This window comes from Echinops telfairi, unplaced genomic scaffold (genome assembly GCF_000313985.2).
Source record: "Echinops telfairi isolate 266 unplaced genomic scaffold, ASM31398v2 ScPeMD7_7467;HRSCAF=8505_1, whole genome shotgun sequence".
Classification (NCBI taxonomy): Eukaryota; Metazoa; Chordata; class Mammalia; order Afrosoricida; family Tenrecidae; genus Echinops; species Echinops telfairi.
Genome location: NW_022111368.1, coordinates 34,850,621 through 34,872,083, shown reverse-complemented (window position 1 = coordinate 34,872,083; position 21,463 = coordinate 34,850,621). Strand labels below are relative to the sequence as shown.

Sequence of the window (21,463 nt, the reverse complement as noted above, 5' to 3'; positions counted from 1 at the left end):
GGCTACATCAACCCAGGATGCACTCTGCTGTTTAGTTTTAAGAAGACTACAGGAGTTGTTTTTTATTTAAAATTTAAAGATTCCCTCAATGGTTCACCCAGTGTTGATGGTTTCTGAAAGTCTGTAGTCATGGAAATTTGTAATTTTATTCTACATTTTATCACTTTGGGGCAAGATTCTTCTCTAACATCTTTCATCAAAATACTCAGTAAAGGTAGCTGGGTACCACCTAGTTCTCTGATATCGTGGCAAAGTAAGGAGTTGTGCTTGGTGGCAATGAGCCATCCATTTCATCTCCTCATTATTTTTTCTTTCATTCTTTTGTTTGTGCTTTCTTACTCAGTTGGATCACTTTTTCTTTGTAATTGGCACAAATATGTATTTATTTCAGTTGGTGGACCAGCTAGCACTTTTTAAATTTACTGTCATAGTCAAGTAAGACCTTGGAGTGTTGAAACATCTCAATTTTTATCCCATCAATTACCAGAGCCTTATTCATGTACCATTTCCACATGAGCACAATTTTCTAGAATTCCCATTTTTCTCAAAATTGTTCATAGTACATTATGATTTATACATTTGAATGCCTTATGTAAATTAATTATGTATATCAATAAAACACATGCGAACATTTTTATGGTAATCCCTTCTTCGAACCAAAATGCATCTGACACTAGTCATGATATATCTTGTTCCATGTCCTATTCAGAATACAGCTTGACTTCCTGGCTGCTCCTTGTCTATTTACTGCTGCAACAGTTGCTGAATGATTTTTAGGAAAATCTTAACTTGCATGGGATATTAAGGACATTGATCTGTAATTTCCATGTTATGTTGGATCTCTTTGCTTTGAAATAGGAACAAGCATGAATCTCGTTCATACCTGGTAACTGTCTTCCAGATTTGAGGCATAAATTTGTGAGTGTTTCCAGAGCTTTATCAGTATTTTGAGATATTTCAGTTTATATCCCATAACTGACATGAACAACTGATGGTCTATTATGTTACTCAGTCAGCCCCTGGCCTGATTTTGGATGATTATATTGAGCTTCTTGGTCAACTTTTTCCACAGATGTAGTCATTTTGGTTTCTATATATTTCAACTAGATACATCCACATTTATAGTCTGTTGATGTTTAAAAAGGTATTTTATATAAACATGTTGTTGGTCTTGTAAAATCTATGTTACTATCTCCAGCTTCATTTACATATTTTCTAACTACTATTCCTTCCTCTTTGTTTCCAACTTTTGCATTCCAATCATCAATAATTATCGATGGATCTTCATTGCATGTTTGATCAATTTCACTTAAATATCTTCTAAACTAATAATTCTTCATTATTATAAAACAGAATTCCTCTTTCCAAATATCATTCTAAACACAGGTAGGGGAGTTTGATTTTACAACACATGATTTAGAAAACACAATTCAATCTGTAACATTCTATATTTTAGCACCCCATAATTCTTGTCATTCCCACATATGAACCACACTTTCACCATCATATCATCCAATGTTAGACAGGTTTCTCTAGAGAAACAAAAGCAGGACACTAATAATTTTATATATATTTATATAGATAGATAACATAAGAAATAAACAGCTAATTAATTAAAAATCAGTACAAATGGCTCAGTGCAACTGAGTTCCGTGAGATAGCTGTGAGACACTGGCAGTCCTTCAAGTCTTGAGGGCCGCTGGTAGTCCTCTGTAGAACAATTCAGGCTATCTGGCCACAGGCAGCAAACAGCAAGGCAGGTCTCCTACAGTCAGCCAGATGACAGGGTCCGACAGTCCCCAGCTCAAGAGAAGTATATTCCAGTAGCGTAGTGAAGCAGGTCTTGAAAGAACCTCAAGTTACAGTGAGATAGTGCACAGGTTAGGTGTCCCACAGGTAGTGTAGCTTGCAAATGGAGGCACAGAACAAGCAAGGCAGCAGCATACTGGTCCAATGAATTAAGAGTAAGAGACAAGGAAAGTGAGGCTCACCGAGCCATTTGTCTCTCTGCCCATAAACTTACCTATCACACAGCCTAAAATCTTAAATCAACACCTATACAAAATCTCATCATTGGACTCATCTAAATCAAATATGGGTGGGATTTTGTGCATATTATATTATGGGAAGAATTCATTTCCACCAGTGATCTTATAAAATTTAGAATACAAATTATCTGCTTCCAAAATAAAGTGGAGAGACAAATATGCACAAACATTCCCAATAAGAAAAGGTATTATTGGAGGAAAAACAGGAGTTATGAGAACTAAACATTCCAAACACCAGTGTTACCATTAAACTAAGTCTATTCTATGGGAATTGAGTGGTGTTCCTGAATTTAAATGCATACCATAGAGCCTATTTTATTAAGTCTTAAACAAAACAAAGAAAAGACAAAAACAAAGCAGTTGGATGAGGGAGCCCATTAGCATGAGGTCATAATAGTTTCCCAAATGCTTATGGTCAAATGGCTAATTATAGGGGAGGGGATCATCACAAAATCATGATTGGTGACAGATCAATTTATCAATGTCATAGGCATGAGCTCAGAACAGAAAAAGGACCACAATTAAATATATACCCAAGTGCCTATTAGAAAAGTTTACACGATTGATTCTGAGACCCTCAGGACATTCTGAGGAATGAGTCATGACCATGGAACCCTGGTACACCGTTGTCCATGTCTAAGCATCTTGGAAGATTTGGGCATTTGGAACATCCTTGATCTCTAAGTCCTTGGGATAATTTGGTATTAATTCTTCTAAAAAATTATTATCATATATAGAAAATCTAAGTTTAAATTTTCATTATAAATATCGAGTTCCTAGAATGTTGCCAAATGTTTAGTTAGTCACCTTAAATTTAGATAATGTGAATCATTGCCATCATCATCTGACAAGAATTTTCAAGTGACTTATAATTGACATTTAAAATTTAAAGCAATGTAACATAAGATAGAATGCCTAATCACCATTTTCTACCTGCATTGATCTCTCTATAGAGCAGTGGTTCTCAACCTTCCTAATGCTGCGACCCTTTAATACAGTTGCTCATGTGGTGGTGACCCCCCAACCATAAAATTATTTTCATTGCTACTTCATAACTGCAATTTTGCTACTGTTATGAATCAGGTGACCCCTATGAAAGTCATTCAACCCCCAAAGGGATCATGATCACAGGTTGAGATCCATTTTTATAGAGTATTCAAGTCCCCAAAATGATTATGTGAGCAGTCAAAGAAAGCCAATCTGCCTTTTTTTCCCCCTTTCCCAAAGCAGGAATCTTATATCATCTCTTCAGTCTGCCCCTTTCCTCTGTTTCCTATTCGTTACCCTACTCCCGTTTTCAGCACGTCCTGCCCCTTCTTATGCCTTCTTCTTACCAAAAAGGCTCTTCCCTCCTTGCTGATCAGGGTCAAGGGAAGAGGGTATGGGAGTCCATCTAGAGTTGGACAGGTGGCAAGCCTATTTTCGCGATCACATCTTATTTAGGACAGTTCTCAGTACCAGGAATACATTATGTCCCTTTAATTAACTGAATTAACTCCTTGCTTTGGCTTCATTTCCTTATGGAGTTTCTGACTTACCTTATATTAACCCCTCCTACCCACCACTCCACCTTTGTGAGATGTTGGGACTCCTCACACAGATTCTTTTATAAAGACCAGATCCATCCCTTCTTGGCTTGAGAGTCATTGGGTGAGTGCCTGATACAGGAGGAACATCACTAATTGGACAGTTATCCTCACATTTTGGTTGGGTTACGTGATTATTTTCTTTCCCAGAGATTCCAACATTAATGAGCCCTCAACAGGAGGTAAAGCTGCTTCTGGGAAACTGGATTCAGTCTCTAAAGATAAGGATTTGCAGGTGTGGGTGTTCCAGAAGGTCATTCTGCCTCTCCTGAACTCTGAGACAGGGAACAACAAGGGAGATACTAAGAGCTCAACTCTCCATTTCACTGTGCTTTCCTTCAGAGATTTCTGATCCTTCAGCAAGAAATAGTTTGCTTCTTAGAATGGCATATGCCAACTCATGCTTAATTCTGAGCTTGTGCTTGAACCCTAAAGCCCTCATCACTTTCTGTTACACATTAGTCCACATGAGAAAAGACAATTCAAACAGTAGTGTTGGCTAGTGTTGTATGGTAATCTATATTGTTAAATTACACTTGTCCTGGAAAGCTAAATCTGAAGGTCTTATCTGATTAAATCTGAACTTGGTTGTCTATTTAGGGTTGGGGATACACAGAAGGTCAGCATTGGGATGGAGAGCTAAGGAGAATTATGTGGAGATTAGAAGCCAAAACAAGCTTGAGAAAGGAAGAAGCTCAAACATTGAAGGCTGGAAATGGGCTCAGAAAGGAAAAGAGAAATACAGAACAAATTTTGCTTCCTAATTTGTAGTGTGGGAATAGAACGTAGGAAAGAGGATTCAGCTGACAGGAAGAAAAAAGTAAGCAGTCAATCTGTACCCATCTCTAGGTTGCTCAGTCTCATAGGCTCCTTTCTCACATTCCAGGCTACACCCTGTGCTGTCACACTCCTTTATTGTCCTTTTTTCCCATGCCAAGAGGTCGAGATCATCGGCCCTTTGTCCAATCTCTATGACTCTACTGCTACTTCTTTAACCAAGATCCTGAGTTGGGGGTTGGTACAGATGTATGTGAGGTGAGCAGTATGGGCACAATCTTTGACTGTCAGATGGATGTTCAATCACCTGCTACTTTGTATTGTCTATTGCGTGCCTCAATGTGATTTGATTTGCTGCTATCTCTCCTATCCCCAGGCTCAGAGCCTTTCCTTCCATGTTGTTTTTTATTCTGCAGAATCACAGCATAGGTCATTTGTGTCAGTCTTGCTTAACTATCCATTTCTGACTCCATTGCATAGGAGGTACTATAAGGCTCATCTAACACTCTAGCCATTGAGTACTGATCCCTTCTTTTCCACAGACAGCTCTTCTGCCAGCATCTGCATTCAGGCCACTCAGGACCTGTCCTCATTCAGGCTGACCTCTCCTTGCTGATGCTTCTCTGATCCAGTAGAGCAGCCCTGACAACCTCAAAGCCCGGGCGCATCTGCATGATTTTCTTTACTTAATGCACAGGTTTATAAGAAAATAGGAAGGTCTAAGGCCATACAACTCCAAGCCTAGCTTTTATCATTATTCCCTGCAAAAGAAACTACCCCATAGGTCTGACAATGTATAGAGCCCTGATGTTTATGTAAAAGAAATTCAGAAATTTAGTGGATGTTCTTGGCATTCATGGACAAAGCTACTCTGTAATTTCTAATGCAGTGTTTTTATGCATCAGTTCTTGCTGAATCTCATTATCCTGTGTTTAGCAAGAGAACCCTTTGACAGTCAAGTGGAAAAAGAGACCAGAGGAAAAGAGCCCACTATTTTCATTTATATAAAATAATATATTAAGAACTAATGAATAGCCCATGGTTTACAATACTGTTTGGATTTGAAGACACAGGAATGAAAAACTAGGTACTTTTTTCTCTATTATTTTGATTTGGGTTTATGTATCCTGCTCATAAAATATATATATCTGATTGGATGAGAGAAAGGGTTCCACATGACTTGAATCATGAAACTGAACATCAAATAGAGACAGAAAAGGGAATATGCTCAGAGCCCAGTAAAGTACATTCTTTTGCTTGCCTTTTGTAAGGAAAACCTGAATAGGGATGCTTAACAATTGGAAAAGAAACCTAATGCACTGTACATTGTCTCACCCCATGTACTTCCTCATTTCCTGAATGCATTTTCTCCCTTTCCTAAGGACCATGTCTGCACTAGAAATCTCTGGCTATGCCATTGTAACTCTGCTAACAATGTATGAAAGCTATGCACATCGGCCATTTGGAGCCCAGATCTGAAATGCTAGTTCTTCTGGACTGCCAAGTCCTCTTTCAAGTTCACCAACAGTGCCCTTGGCCATTCCAGACTCATGATTTTGCTGTTACACATTGACCTGCTTCTATGGTGCATATGGGGAAATTGTTCCCTGTCTCTGAGTGACCTGCATCTCTCTGTGTCCTCTCACATCCACAGTGCTACTGACATTAGAGTTGTGGATGCCTGACCTCATACAAAGCCTGGGTAATTGGAGCCACAAACAGTGTCAATATTAGTTACTGTGGGAGCCTAACTTCAAACTCAAGTGAGAGGCAGAAAATACATCCTCATCCAACCAATGCTATCCTCTCTTATTTTTCCTCGAGATAGGAATCTGAGAATGAGGGGTAGTGGACAAACACCAACATCCTCATCCACAAAATCAAAGGAACAGCTTATGCAACAGGACTTACCACTTTCTGTCTCCTTATCTGACTCTTCGTTCTAAGTGTCCAGAAATGGAAGGGCGAGCATTGTGAAGGTAAATTCTTCTTCATCTGCACATTCAAAATCTGAAAATGGAGCTGAAAATGGTAGTCTAAAGCAGTCCCTGTAATTACTCTGGGGTCAAATGTCAAACTGGGCAATCTTTCTATCTCCAAACTACCCTTTCAATCCCTGCTGAATTGTGAACTCTATATTCATGTGTCTAAAGCTACCCCAGTTCCTGGAGCACTTAACGATGAGAATAAGCTATTACATCTTTCCCCCACTGTATTCTATCCTGCATCCATTGTTTTCCTGAGAGGTTGGAATGGGAGTGGCTGGATCAGTCTCGAACCTGATTTGACCTTGCCACTTTTTCAGCCTCCATCTATATATTTTTTATGCTGCATCCAGAATTTATGAATAGAAGCTCATATTGTTGGTAAAGTTTGGAAGGTAAAGAATTCACCTCCACCCCAAATGTTTTCATGAACCCAGTGTGGATTATAAAAAAGTATTAGATTCTTGGATTTAAGATGATTTGGTGTTTGAGTCTATTGAGGAATTCAGATACTGGGAACCCACATAGGGTATAGATCTCAGTCACACAAGTTGAAGCCATGACAAAAGCATGGATGTGAGGAGATAAATACTTTCTCATGTGCTAAATGACAGGTAGTGTGTTGGCCAAGTGATGAGAGAAACAAATCTGGGGAATCATACGTATACAAGAAAGAGCTTTATATTACAGTGCAATTGTATATTGAGAAAATATCCCAGCGCAGTCCAGAACAAGTCCATAATTCTGAAATGAGCCCCTATGTCTGATAGACTCTATAAATTCCTCTTTAAGATCATGCAGCACATGCAATGATGCATAATGCAGGGAGATCACAGGCTGGTGGGGATAAAGTCTTGTGGATCCAGAGGTGGGGCAAGCATCGCACAGGTCTCCTCATGGCTTGTCCAGCTCACTGAGTGTCTCAACAGCAGGACAGGGAACGCAGAGAGAGAGTGGGGTCCTGCCTCCAGTGAGGCATTTATCTCTGTTGTGCCTCCCAATGAGGTCATCAAGCTGCAACCTGGTTGACAGGCTAATCTCCACCCCTTCACTCTTAATACCCTCAAGTTGACAGGAGATAATGTAACTACCACAAGAGCTAAGGTGATTGGATGCCTGGAGGTCTGCAATATTTATTATATGACATGTCTTCAATGAATGAAGAAAAATTATAAAATGATAGAAATAAAAAATACATATGCATAAACTTCAGCTATTAAAGAACTTTATTTATTCAAGTCACATAAGCTCATATATATACATTTAATATTTCCCCCTTGGAACTAAGACATGTCCTTCCATTCTCTCTATAGTCACATGTAGGACTTAATGTGATGATGGAAGTAGGAGAGTAGTAATAGCCAATGGGATAGTCATTCTGAAGGACAACATGCCAGAAATAGATAAGAAATTAATTCATTTGACTCAACCAATTTCTGGAAACTTCTCTCATGTAGGACTTAAGAGAGTATTGCATTTTGCTCACTCAGGGTTAATTGTTTTAAAAATAAGCAGAATCCATTGTCCAGAAGATATGACCCCACGAAAATGAATGTTTCATTCAATTAGGTTTGTCTTTCATGGAATTTAACCTATAAAAGATAAGTACTTTTCAATAACCAATGCTGCATAGACTAATAGGATGTCCAGTGAGGACAAGTTAGAGTCATGAGCACTAGATGTTTGCAGGAAGTAGATACTAATTGTAAACAGAAAAGGTACACCAAAGAGAAGGGAGCCAACTCACACACATAAACACACATTCACATACTGCATATATTATAAAATTATAAGGAATAGTAAAGCATATGCTTCAGTATGTTCCACATACATGGTAAATATATAGTGTTTAATGTTTGTGAACTTTAAGTAAATGGAAACATATTGTATTACTTTCAGCTTATTTCTGTTTAAAACAAGAATGTTAAGTATTTAGTAATAAATGTGTTCCTAGAAAGACCTAAGCTATTGGAATCAACTCCAGAAAAAAATTATACCCTTATTAACAAGTCAAAAAAGAAGTAGTAATCAATTATTCTCCCACAAAGAAAATTTCATGTTCCAAGAGTCTCACTACTGAATGCTACTGAATAGTTAAAAAATTGGCATAGTTTATAAACTGATAAATAATATCATAAGAAATTAAGAAGAATTTGAAATTATCAGTGATTTGAATCTAATTGTATCAATAATTAACATTCATAGATAAAGCAAGAAAGATCTCAAAAAAGATGCTATTGCTGTTAGGTGTTGTCACGTCAGAGCCCACTCATATCGGCCCTATGCACAATAGAACAAAAGACTGCCTGGTCCTGCTCCATCCTCATCTTCATCCTTAGGCTGGAGCCTGTTGTTGCAGCCTTTTGTCGATTCACCTAGCCCACGGCCTTCCTCTTCCCCTCTGCTTCTCTGCTTTACTAAGCTTATGTCCTTCTCCAGGGACTGGTCTCTTCTGCCAACATGTCCAAAGTACATGAGATGAAGTCTCACCAGCTCTGCCTCTAAGGAATATTCTGACTGCAGTTCTTTCAAGATGGATTCGGTTGTTCTTTTGGCAGACAATTGTATTTCCAATATTCTTCACCAACACAAGAATTCAAATTCATCACTTTTTCTTTGGTCTTCCTTATTCAATGCCCAACTTCACATGCGTATGAAGCAATTTCAAAGAGCATGCTAGGGGTCAGATGCACTTTAGTCTTCCAGGTAACAGCCCTCCTTTTCAATCCTTTAAGAGGTCTTGTATAGCAGATGTATCCAATGCAATGCACCATGTCATCTTCTGACTGCTGCTTCCAGTGAACATTGCTTCTGGATGCAAGCAAGATGAAATCCCTGAAAGTTTCCATCTTTTCTGTTTGCCATGATGTTACCTCTTGGTACATTTGTGAGGATTTTTGTTTTCTTTCCATGGAGTTGTAATCCTTGATCTTCATCAGCAAGTGTTTCAAGTCCTCTTCACTTTTGGGAGGCAAGGTTGTGTCACCTGCCTATAGACGGTTGTCAATAAGCCTGACTCCAATCCTAGGCTGCATTCTTCTTCACATAATCTAGCTTCTATCTTCACATGCTAAGTATAAAGGTTACATGAGTGTGGTCAGAGGATGCAATGCTGACACACACCTCTCCTGAGTTTAAACTGTGCACTATTCCCTTGCTCTGCTCCAACAAAAAAACATACAGCCCAGCACTAATTTTCTAGAAAAGAGCATTCAAGTTTGTGAAAATGAAGATATCAGTATGATCACTATCAAACTGCTGACCTTACAACTAGCAGCCCAAGGCACCAGACCTCCTCCAGTCAATTGTACCTGACCCAAGAGATAGTATTTTTAATCTACTAGTATGCATACACACACTAGCAACCGACAAGGAAACACAGGTGAATTGCAGCAAATGTTGGTTTTGGTGAAGAATATTTAATATACTGCTGAAAGGATAGACCAGTCTTAAAAGAAATAAAAACACGAGTAGCCTCACTCTCAGGGGGCATTTGAATGTGGATTCATGCAGATACCATTATTGAAAGCACATGGGCTGACAAAGATCAAATTTGTCTTGAAAGAAGTACAACCAGAATGTTCCTTAGAGGCAAGGACGATGAGACTTCCTCTCACATACTTTGAATGCGTGGTTGGAGAGCCTATTCCTTCAAAAAGGACATCATGCTTGCGAAAGTAGAACCAAAACCAAACCATTGAGTCAATGCTGACTCCCAGTGACCCTGGGCGTTTCCCAGACTGTAACACTTCATGGGAGCAGAAAGTCCAGGCGTCCTTCCCTGGAGCAGCTGTGGTTTCAAACTGCTGACCTTACAACTAGCAGCCAAAGGCACCAGAGCTCCTCCAGTCAAATCGAGGGGCAGTGACTGAGAAAAAGGCCCGGCAGGGTTTCACTCTGCTGGCCATAGGATCTCTATGAGCTAGAACTCTCTTGATGTTGACTTGGAGACCCACGGGGACAATTCTAATATGCCCTATAAAGTAGGCTCGCTCTGAGCCTACAGACTCATGAGAGTGAGTTTTGAAAGTTGCGCAACCGCATTAGCAATTTGGTTAAAATTCAACACCTTATCATTTGTTCTCTCCTTTGACACACTTTACATTAGTTCTGCTTTTTATTATTTTCTGTTTTCTTTTTGATTAAGGTGTTTGTTTTTTGTTGTTGTTGTTATTGTTGGTATGTTTCCTGTGCATGAAATCCAGGTGAGGTAAATCTATAGAGACCATAATTTGATTATGAGTTCTTTAGGGGGTGGCAGAGGAGGTTGGGGAAAATGGACAACTAATAATGGCAAGTACACAGAAAAATAAAATACTCTCAATTTGATTGTGTTGATGATGGCACAAATCTTTACTATGTTGAAACCATTGAATTGTATATGTGAATTATGCTACTAAGATTCTTAAAACGTAGAAAGAATAGTGATAAAATCATGAAACAGACACACACACAAACCCCAAACATTTACCATGTTATTTTTTGGTTATTTTCTACAAGTTTTTATTTGAAGACAAATATAATGTATTTGTTTGTTCTCCCCTCATCTCTCCTATTTCTTACTGCCTTACTTGAATTGACACTCCTTGCTTCCGGCAAAGCCAGACACTGCACTGGAGAACGATGAGAATGTGGCCTCGCTGGAAGATCCCTACAATTTGGAACAGACACAGTGAGAGTGGGTTTGGTTTGGGATTTATTTCATTAAATTTCTGACATACCATTTTTCTTCACCTTAAAGAACTTCTTCGAACATTTCTTGGTCAGCTCCACTGGCTATGAATCTCAGCTTTTGTTCATGTTAGCAATTATTTATTGCTCCTCATTGAAGGATAATATGATGACTATTTAATTCTTGTTTAGTGTTTTCTTTACCCCCCCTCCAATACATTAAATAGTTTCACCTACTCTCTTGCTTGCATGATTTCTGAAGAGAAGACTTATAATTTTTATCCTTGCTTCTTTATGGCTAAGAAGATTTCTCCTAGTTACCCTGGCATTTTAAAATACAATTTCTTTATTATATTTTCTCTTGTTTTCTCCAGTTTGAATATTATATGTTAACTTTAAATATTTTAGTATTTATCTGGTTTGATGTTTGCTCAATCATCTGAAACTGTGCTTTGGAGTCTGCTGTTAATTTTGGAAAATTCTCAGATATTATTATGCCCAATATAGTATGTTTTGCTTTGTTTGCTATTTCTTCTACTTCTGGTAGCCAAGCGTATGTGTGCTACAACTTTTAATATTGGATCATCTCCCCTGTTTTCTGTCTTATGTTTTTACATTTCAGTTTGAGAAGTTCTTTTTGGCAGACAGTAGAACATTAAACTTTTCAAATACATTTTTCTCTTTAAGTTTACAAGTACGCTTTCCTTGGTCATGGGCAGTTCACTGATGAGTCCATCAAACATGTTCTTTCCACCTGTTCATGAGATCTTAACTTCTAGCATTACCTTCTGATCACAGTTTCCAGCTTGCTCTCTATGCTAGCATCATGTGCACTGACTTCATGAGCACTTTTAATGCATTAATCATAGTATTTAATTTTTTTCTGATTAATACAATATCTGTGTGAGGGGATTCCAGCCCCTAGCACATCATCACAGGATGGTAGGCACAATTGTACAGCGATAATATGTAAAGATTATAGTAAAATCATAAAGAGCATGAGAGATAGAAGAGAGATAGAAATAATGGAGTCAGACACATTTCATGGTAGCATGTTCACCTCAGGCTCACTTGGTGGTTCACATAGAGAGAGATAGTTATTGCTAACCAAGGCTTTTATATTCTCTGGGGACATGCAGGCCCCTAATTATGAGTGAAGACATACGTCACAGGAAAGGGTTGTGCTCTAGGGTATACAGCAATGAGAGGGGGATAATCTAGGGATATACACGCAATAGGAAAAGGAGGGACTGGGGACATACATGTAACAAGATAGGAGGATCCTAGATTCAGGATGGCAGCCTAACTTTGGATGTCACAGAGCAGGTTTGACCTATTCTCTGGCTCAAACAGAGACCATTATCAGTAGGGTGTGAACTCCACCTACAGGAACCAAATCAATGACTGCAAGCCTTTAGGGATAAGTAGACCATTGTCCTTAATAGCAGGGAGCGAGGTCTACCATAGTCAGGTGACTGACTGCCTTCAGGGAGGATGTCTTTAAGCATCCACCTCCCCCCATATGCTAGCAAAAAGTCCTTAATGTTTGGCATGTCTTTGAGGGAGACAAAGCTGGGGAAAAGTCTCTTTATAATCCCACATATAATCCCACAATCAGGGGGTTTTGATGCTTCCTTCTTTTTCTAGGTTTTGTTATTTATTTTTTTTAGTACATCATTGTTTGTTGAGAGTCATATTAGTACAAGCCATTAGCATGAGATTTTATGTTAACCCATTGAGGAAACCCTCTATGACACAAGTGGTTAAACTTTGAACTATTAACTAAGAGCTTTGCAGTTATAATATCAAGACCGGAGGAAAGCATATCAATTTTCTTCTGATAAATCAGCCATTAAAGTGCCTATATTACACAATTGCCCTCTGAGAGCATGTGGGCTAAGCATGATTCTGAATCAACTGTAGAAAAACTGGTTTGGTTTCACTTGATTTTGCTTAGAAGTGTGCTTCCTATTTGCTAAAGCTATTGATGCCAGGGCCTGGAAATCCCCTCCGTGGTCCTGTTTCTGTATCTCATACTGCCTCCGAACTTTTCTAGAAATTCTACGTGACACAACATCTATATTTTCCTTCCCTTTCAGATGTACTTTATTGCTATTGTACAGGAGATTTGTATTTATGGTGGTGTCAGAGAAGGGAAAGCATTTAATGAACTTATGATTAAGTCTAAATGATATTGTGGGCTTGTATCCCTGGTCTTGACTTTCACAAGTATTTCTCAGCTGTATGTACTGTCCTCAAAGAAATGGAATCAAGTAAACAAACTACATAGAGATAGAACCGATTAAACAATCACCTGAGGTGGGATAAAATGCTGATACAGTCTTTTCCCCTGGAAAGCAGGTCATTTTTTAATCTCTGAACAGATTTTTGGTTAAGTTGTCCCTTTCCCTGAAAGGAATCATGAGAGGACCTTTCTTGTCTCTTCACTATGAGGACTCATAAGGTAAAACTCACAAACTGGTGTTAACCTCCCTAATACTATGTACTCCTGGGATTTATTGCCCTTAAAACTAATCTAATCTCAACCTGCACATATTTGGCAAATTATTTTTCTACATTCTTAACAATGTGCTACTTTAGAGGCTTTTGTTTCGGGTTAGCAGCTTTAAGCTGGGACCGTCCATAATCACGTACCTTTGCAAAGATTAGGGTTTTTACCTTGTAACTAAGTTATCTCATGAACAGGAGGAGAGTTGTGGGTTTTCATTTCATTCAAACTTTTTACTCTTTTAAGGAAGTGAGTGAAAACCTTCAAGAGCTTCATATATCACAGTTCATACTGGAATTCCAAATAATTAATATTTGTAGTCCAAAGAGAATTGGAAAATGGAGAAAACAACAAATTTGTTTTTAACCCCAGTAAGGTTAAGAAGTCATATTCTAAACATGAGAAACCAATCAGACCATCAGAGCAGGATTGGGAAATGTATAAGGTGTGTAGTATAAAATGTCTGCCCAAACCCCAATCCTCTGTGTGCAGCTGTCATATGCTCATATGAAATATACTGGGTAAGGATTTTTTTTGTCATTTTCCCAAGATCTGAAGTAAATTAGATGGATCGTGAATCATTCTCCAGCCATTTTTCTTCCTTAAGATCTGGCTAATAAAACAAAAGCAAACAAATAAACAAACCCAAACAAAAAAAAACAAAAGGTAGAATAAAGTTTTATTATTTCTCTCTTAAGTCCTAGACCACGAATCACGCAGAAAGCTCTAAGATATAGGTAGGGAAGAGAGTTGAGAAGAGAGGACAAGAAGGAAGGATCAAGTTGAAGATGTGGAAGAGAATATTCGCTTCCTTGGTAGGTCTTCACACTCTTAATATCAAGTCCATGAGGACTCCACCAGTCCCAGCTGCTCTCGTTCTCTCCCTCTTAGCCCTTAAACTTGCAAACATAGGGCAACCTCTGGCTGCAGTCATAGTCTCTCCATTTGAGGAATCCTGAAGGGGGAGCCGAGAAGTGGATGAAGCTATTGAAGGCTGTGACTTCAATAGGGCAGCACTACAAATTCTAGTCTAGAATTTAACCCCCGTGCTTACAAGCATCTCTCTGCAAGCTGAGACACCAAGAAGGGAGTGAAATGTGATGGGAGAAGAAAACCCACAGCACTGGATTTATTTGCTTAGAACATTTTCTGAAGATTAGATCCAGGTAGTAGTGAAAAGGAGCAGAGTGGCTTCTATGTTTATTACCTGTGGTTCGGGACACTGCCCCACAGTGGCCAGAATTTGAGACTGTGGCAGGATCTCTCTCCCAAGACAAGTAATGTAGCACGTCTCCGTTACTCCACTCCCAGCCTCCGGCATTGGGTTGCAAGCCCTACACAGTGAAGAAAGGAGGCGGGTGAGAGAATGGCTTGTATAGCTCTCTTTACATAATTCCCCTGGTTGGAATTTCTGATCCCCACGCCCATACTAGGGAACTGGTTTTCTTTTCCAGGACCATCTATTCTATAAAGCACGCTCTGAACTACTTGCTGCTTTGAAAAATCCCAAAGCCACAGCTAGCAGAATAATCCTAAGTGTATGTCATTGGTTAACAGATAGTGGTACATTGCTATTGTTTATGCTAAGAGCCCTAAAACTATTGAAATTCTGCAAGAGACAAAGAGATAGTCATTTAGGACTCCGTGCGCACAGTTTACACAGGTCTGTGAAATTCAAACGAACTAAATTATGAAGCCTCCTGTATTATATAAAAAGCTTAAAATGATGCAGTTAGTTTCAGCTTTAGAACACAACCTCCACAGCACTCAACTATCCCCTGGCCTCACTCGCTGTCCTTCCCTTCCCACCAAGGTGCCCCAGGATCACTGAGCTCTAGCACTCCGTGCAGAACTTCCTGAGCAGACACAGTGAACAGACAACAGTCCATAAAGCAGCATCAATTTTGAGAAAAAGAAAGGAAAGAATGCAATCATACCAGTGTGGGGTCATGAATTCCAATCCAGATGTTTGCATAGCTGGTTGAAATGCTCTTCACCAAGGAGGCAACAAAAGACCCTTCCGTTGCCCCTAGCACAGAGACCAGGTGTCCTGAGGACCGCTTCTGGCAGGCTATCTGCGTGGGGATGGAGAGACAGAAACGGAAGTGAAATTTTACTGCAGGAGGTACAGGGAAATGGTCGGTGAGCAAGGTGGCATGTGGGAGAGATAGGTGCACAAAAATTCAAGCAAGTCTGTTGACTGGAAGGGTGCCCCTCCCTCCTCTGTTTGCCCAGGTACTTAGCCCTGTGACCCCTATCTTTCCATAACACTACATACATCTGCATCCATCCAGGATTTGGGCGCCAGGAACAAAGCATAACAGTAAGAACCATAAGCCTTGGAGCCTCTGGGGCAGCTGATCCGGGCTGAGGGCAGCTCCCTCTGGGGGTCTTCAGCTAGAAGGGTGGAGAGAAAGTAAAGGAGAGGAACATAATGAAGTGAACTTTGGAGATTGGAAAGGTATATACATGTGGCCAGTGCATGAGGAGTGACAATCACTCCTGACCACCTCTCACTTTTGTTCATCGCCTTTTGTTCTGAAAGTCCTTCCTCTGGCTCTTGTACCATATCCCTTCTTTCTGCCTCCCCACTCACTTCTTCACAGCTCAATGGAATCACTCTTCCTATGCTGGCCCCTTTACATAACTCAAAATGGACTCTGTATTTTATCTTTTAGCATCCTATCATTCATTGATGTCCACTGGCAAAATGGAAAATCATATATTCCATTAGAATTCACTCACTCTAATTCATTGGGCTGGTTTTATAGTGACTCTGGTTGTATAGTAGTCACACCTTGAGCTTATAACTGCATATCCAGCAGTTCAAAACCACCAGCTGCTCCAAGGAAGAAAGATGAGGCTTTCTGCCTTCCATAAAAACTTAAAGTCTTGGAAACTTACAGGGGCAGAGCTATCCTGTCTGGTAGAGTCATTCTGAGTCAGAATTTACTTGACGGCAGAGAGTTTGGCTTTTGAAGTAGTAATGATGAGGGAATTCTAGGCTGTTTGATTATTTGGGACCATCCCTTAGCACTACAATGTGTATCACACAGGCAACTTTCTCTTCCACTTGGCATTGAAGCTTCACCAGTGCTAATGAGAAGAATCTTACCTTGGACCTTGGATAGGAGCATCAGGCAGGAGAGTAGTGTCCAGAACATTCTGGAGAAAGCCATGGAAGACGCCTTCATGCCTGAGTGTCAGGAAGCAATCAGAAATCGTGAGAGGAAGGTTGATGAGGGAGCGCTTGCAGCGGCATTCCTGTCTTACTACATTTCTTTTCCTTCTAGTCCTGGGAAGTAAATGGACGGTCCAGGCCTCTGGTAGCACAGGGGTCACCTGGTTGCTAACCACAAGGTAGCCTGTGGAACTCATCATCTGCTCTGAGGGAACATGATGAGGCTTTGTGCTCCTCTAAAGGTTCATCAAGTCAGAAACCCACAGGGGTACTTTTACTGTTTCCCATAGAGTGAATATATGTCTGAATCAATTTGATGGCACTGAGATTGCTGGAGATGGTCATTCCTTTCTATAGTCTGGCAAGAATTAGGGAATCTGTGTCCCTGAGGTCCCTGAGACAGCCCTTTGCTGAGTCTGAACTTTGACCTTCTATAGGGTGTGGTATTCTCCCATAGCAGTTGCATAGAGTGTGAGGGAAAATCCCAGATTGGGGTTTCCTCTGCCTGCAGCTTTGACTCACTTGTAATTGCAGGGGTTGGGGAGGTTTTGTCAGGTTAGTTAAGCCAGGGTTTTTATAGGAGGATATAAGGGAATAACAATGACGTTAATGCCAGGAAGGTTTGGTGACACAAGAGTTATCTGGCAGGACTTGGCAGGTATTCAAGGAAATTCCTGGCATAGGGAGGAGACTATTACCAGTAGACACCAGGAACTTTGCAGATATTGCTTTTTTTCCATCCACGATGCCAGCTCTTTTCCAGGAACAGGTGATGTTGCCCTTATTTCCAATATCTCACACAAGCTGTATTTTATAGATCAAAGGAATTATGATGGCCCTGTGGTACAAATTCCAGTATGTTATATCATTAAGAGAACATTGTGATAGATAATAAAGAGATCAAAAGAAGTTTATTTTTCATAAATCTATCAAGATCTCACTACTATTAGTAGCATATATATGAACTTAAAAATAATTTCAAATAAGATTAAATAGCCATAAAGTAACATAGGAGCAATGTATCAGAGTTACAGCTTCAACATAATAAGATGAGAAGGAAGCATGGAGTAAAGTCAAGTCAATCTGTGAACTAAGATTGTTCAGAACATCAGATAAATAGTTTTCATTTCAATAAACTAAGTTAAATTCCAGTAATGTATAAAGCTAAAGATATAAGGTGAGATAAAATAAAGGAAATCTTTTATAATTAAAAGGGTTAAATTATTCCAAGGACAAGAATTGTTCATGTGTAAGTAAAGGACATATATGATGATGGAAAATTGTAGATATGGGCCTTTATTGAATATCAGACAAATTCTCCATTTTATTGTTCACTGGTTCATACTTCATATTGGTTCATTGTAAATATTTCATTAAAAACTATCCATATGGTCCTGGTCCTGAAGATGGGGCCATTATCATGAGAGGAGACTGAGAAATATGTCATCCATCAATGTCGTTCTGAGCTGGTAAAAAGAGTCACATTATGTTCAGCAGAATGGACGCTGTTGAACAATGGGAGTCTTCAAACTCATTCAGGGGTCCTAATGTTGTAACTTTCAGAATCTGTCTAAAGTGTTACCTTGATTTTTCACTTTGCTGACACGCGTACTGTTCGTGTTGAAACAATGTGGGGTAAAATCTAGTCCTTATAATTAATCAAAGCAATGATACGAATGATACTGATTTTACACTTTGTACTAAGACATTGAAAAAGAATCTAGACCTAGAGTGGCGCGGGTGGGTGGCGGGCAGAGGAGACCTGGGGTTGGAAAACCAGAATGAAGAACACGTCAGCATGTCTTGAACTGAACAAGCTGAAGAAAAAGTCCAAGCCTTGAGTTGCAGCATTGAAAGGGTCTGTGGGCAAAATATTTAATGATTCAGGAAACATCCAAGAAGATGGAAAGAGTACACAGAGCCACTGAACCGAAAAACTAGTCAACATCCCTGCATCTCAAGAGGCATATTCGAGGAAGAACCACTCGTACTGAAGGAAGAAGTCCAGCTTTCACTGACAGCTTTGGCCACAAGCAAGACTGCAGGAAACCCTCACTGGTCTATGCTATGTCAAGAAATTGGAAGACAGCTACTTGGCCCACTAATTTCAAGAGACCATATTTGCACTCAATCCAAAGAAGGGTGACTCAATAGAATACTCAAATTAGAGAACAATATAATTGACTCTACATTCAAGTAAAATTGTACTGCATATCACCCAACAATGGTTGCAGCAGTACATTGATAGGGAGCTCCCAGAGATTCAGGCTGGATTCAGAAGAGGATGTGGAATAACAGATATCATTACTGATACAGATAGATCTTGGCTGAAAGAAGAGAATACTATAAAGATATTTACTTGTCTTTAACTGACTATGCTAAGGCATTTGACTATGAGGATCACAGCAAACATTGTGATTCTTTTAAAATAATAGAAATTCCAGAACAGTTATTTGTGATCATTTGAAACCTGCACATGGATCAAGAGGCAGTTGTGTGAACAGAAGATGGCAATACTTAAAATAAGGAAAAGTGTATGTCAACCTAGTATCCTCTCACTGTCGAAGGGGTACACCGATAATCTGGAAGCGCACTCGGCAGAGCATAGATTTTATAGTATGCATTTTTTCCTGATAGGCAAACATTGAGCAACTCTCTTTGAGTTAGTGCACCCAGTGGTGTCACTTGGACAGGTTCTCTCTGATCACAGTGAATTTTTTCATAAAAGCAGTTTCACACGAAACTTGTTTGTTGTGATGGCCAATTTAAGAAAACAGTGTGCAGCTATGAAGTTTTGTTTCCTTCTCAGGAAAAATGCTGCAGAAACTATTGTGATGTTGAACACAATTTGCAAGGACAGCACTATGGGAAAAAGTCAAGTATACAAATGGTTTTCTCATTTCAAAAAAGGTGAAATGTCAATTGATGACAAACTTTTTTCTGGACACTAGTCAACTTCCTGAATGGACAATTGTTGACTTGTAGTGCGTTTGGAGCTCGTTCTACCATGTCACATTGTTAATTAAGGTTTTAATCTAGGGGTTCTTAGAAGATTACTTAACAGTGTATAACAAAAAAGACCTGATTTGTGCAAGACAGGGGACTGGTTTGGCAACCACCACAATGCACCTGGGCAGGCAGTGATCTCAGTTCGCCAGTTTTGGGTAAAAAAAACCAGCATTCCACTTTGCCCCATGTACCTTACTCACCTGACCTTGCTTCATGTGATTTATTTTAGTTTCCATGAATGAAGAGGGCCATGAAAGGACAGCAATTTAAAGACACAGAAGGGTGAAGAGAAAAAGAGGGAGGTGCTGTCTCCCATCCAAACAGATGAGTTTGAAAGATGTTTCCAAGAATGGAATCTCAGATTTGACAAATGGGTTAAGTATTATAGAGAATATTTTGAAGGTTATAAGGTTGTTTTGTAAAATAAATAAATAAATAAGTACATAACTTTGAAGAAAATTCATTTTGGGGGCCACTCCCTTGTTCTTATTCAATTTGTATGCTGAGAAAATCATCATAGACGCTGGCTTATATGAAGAAGGATGCTGCATTAAGATTGAAAGAAGGCTTATGAACAACCTGGAATAGGCTGAAGACATAATTTTGTTTGCTGAAAGTGGGGACTTGAAGCACTTGCTGATGAAAATCAAGGATTGTAGCCTTGAGTATGGATTACAACTCCATGTAAATAAAACCAAATCATCACAACCGAAACAATATGTAACATTAAGATAATGAAAAAAAGATTGAAGTTGTCAAGGATTTCATCTTGCTGGGATCCACAATCAATACTCATGGAAACAGCAGTCAAGAGATCAAATGATGCATTGTGTTGGATAAATCTGCTGCACAGGAATTCTTTACAGTGTTGTAAAGCAAGGAGTTTACTTTGAGGCGAAAGTGTGCTTAACCCAAGCCATCATATTTTCAGACACCTCATATGCATGTGAAAATTAGACGCAGAATTGGAAAAACTGAAGAAGATTGATGTATTTGAACTATGGTGTTGGTGAAGTATATTTAAAGCACTATAGACTTCCAAAAGAACAAATAGATCTGTCTTGGAAGAAGTCCTCCCCCACTACCATGATCCCAATTCTACCTTACAAATCTGGCTAGACCAGAGGCTGTACACTGGTACAGATAGGAACTGGAAACACAGGGAAACCATGGAGGATGATCCCTTAAGGACCAGTGGTGAGTGGCGATACTGGGAGGGTGGAAGGGAGGGTGGGTTGGAAAAGGGGAACCGATTGCAAGGATTTACATGTGACCTCCTCCTTGGGGGACGGACAATAGAAGAGTGGGTGAGGGGAGATGTCGGACAGGGCAAGATATGACAAAATAATAATTTATAAATTATCAAGGGTTCATGAGGGAGGGGAGAGGCGGGAGGGGGGGGAAATGAGGATTGATATCAGGGGCTTAGGCGGAGAGCAAATGTTTTGAGAATGATGAGGGCAATGAATGTACAAATGTGCTTTACACAATTGATGTATGTATGGATTGTGATGAGAGTTGTATGAGCCCCTCATATAACGATTAAAAAAAAGAAGTACAGCCAGAATTCTCCTTAGAACCAGTGATAACAAGACGTTTTCTTACATATTTTGGACACGTTGTAAGGTGAGACCAATACTTAGAGAAGGACCTCGTGGTCAGTAAAGTGGAGCAGAATCCAGAAGGAAGGCCCTCAG

The 21,463-nt window shown here is 39.5% G+C and overlaps 1 protein-coding gene across 1 annotated transcript; it reads right to left on the bottom strand.

Moving 5' to 3' along the window:
• Positions 1-14,463: 14,463 nt before the first annotated feature.
• LOC101650695 (regenerating islet-derived protein 3-alpha-like) lies at positions 14,464-16,755 on the bottom strand. Its single transcript, XM_004713848.1, has 5 exons — positions 16,692-16,755; positions 15,855-15,973; positions 15,514-15,651; positions 14,784-14,910; positions 14,464-14,531 (listed from the first exon to the last, which is right to left on the bottom strand). Exons 1-5 carry the CDS (start codon positions 16,753-16,755, stop codon positions 14,464-14,466), a joined length of 516 nt encoding a protein of 171 aa, XP_004713905.1.
• Positions 16,756-21,463: the final 4,708 nt, after the last annotated feature.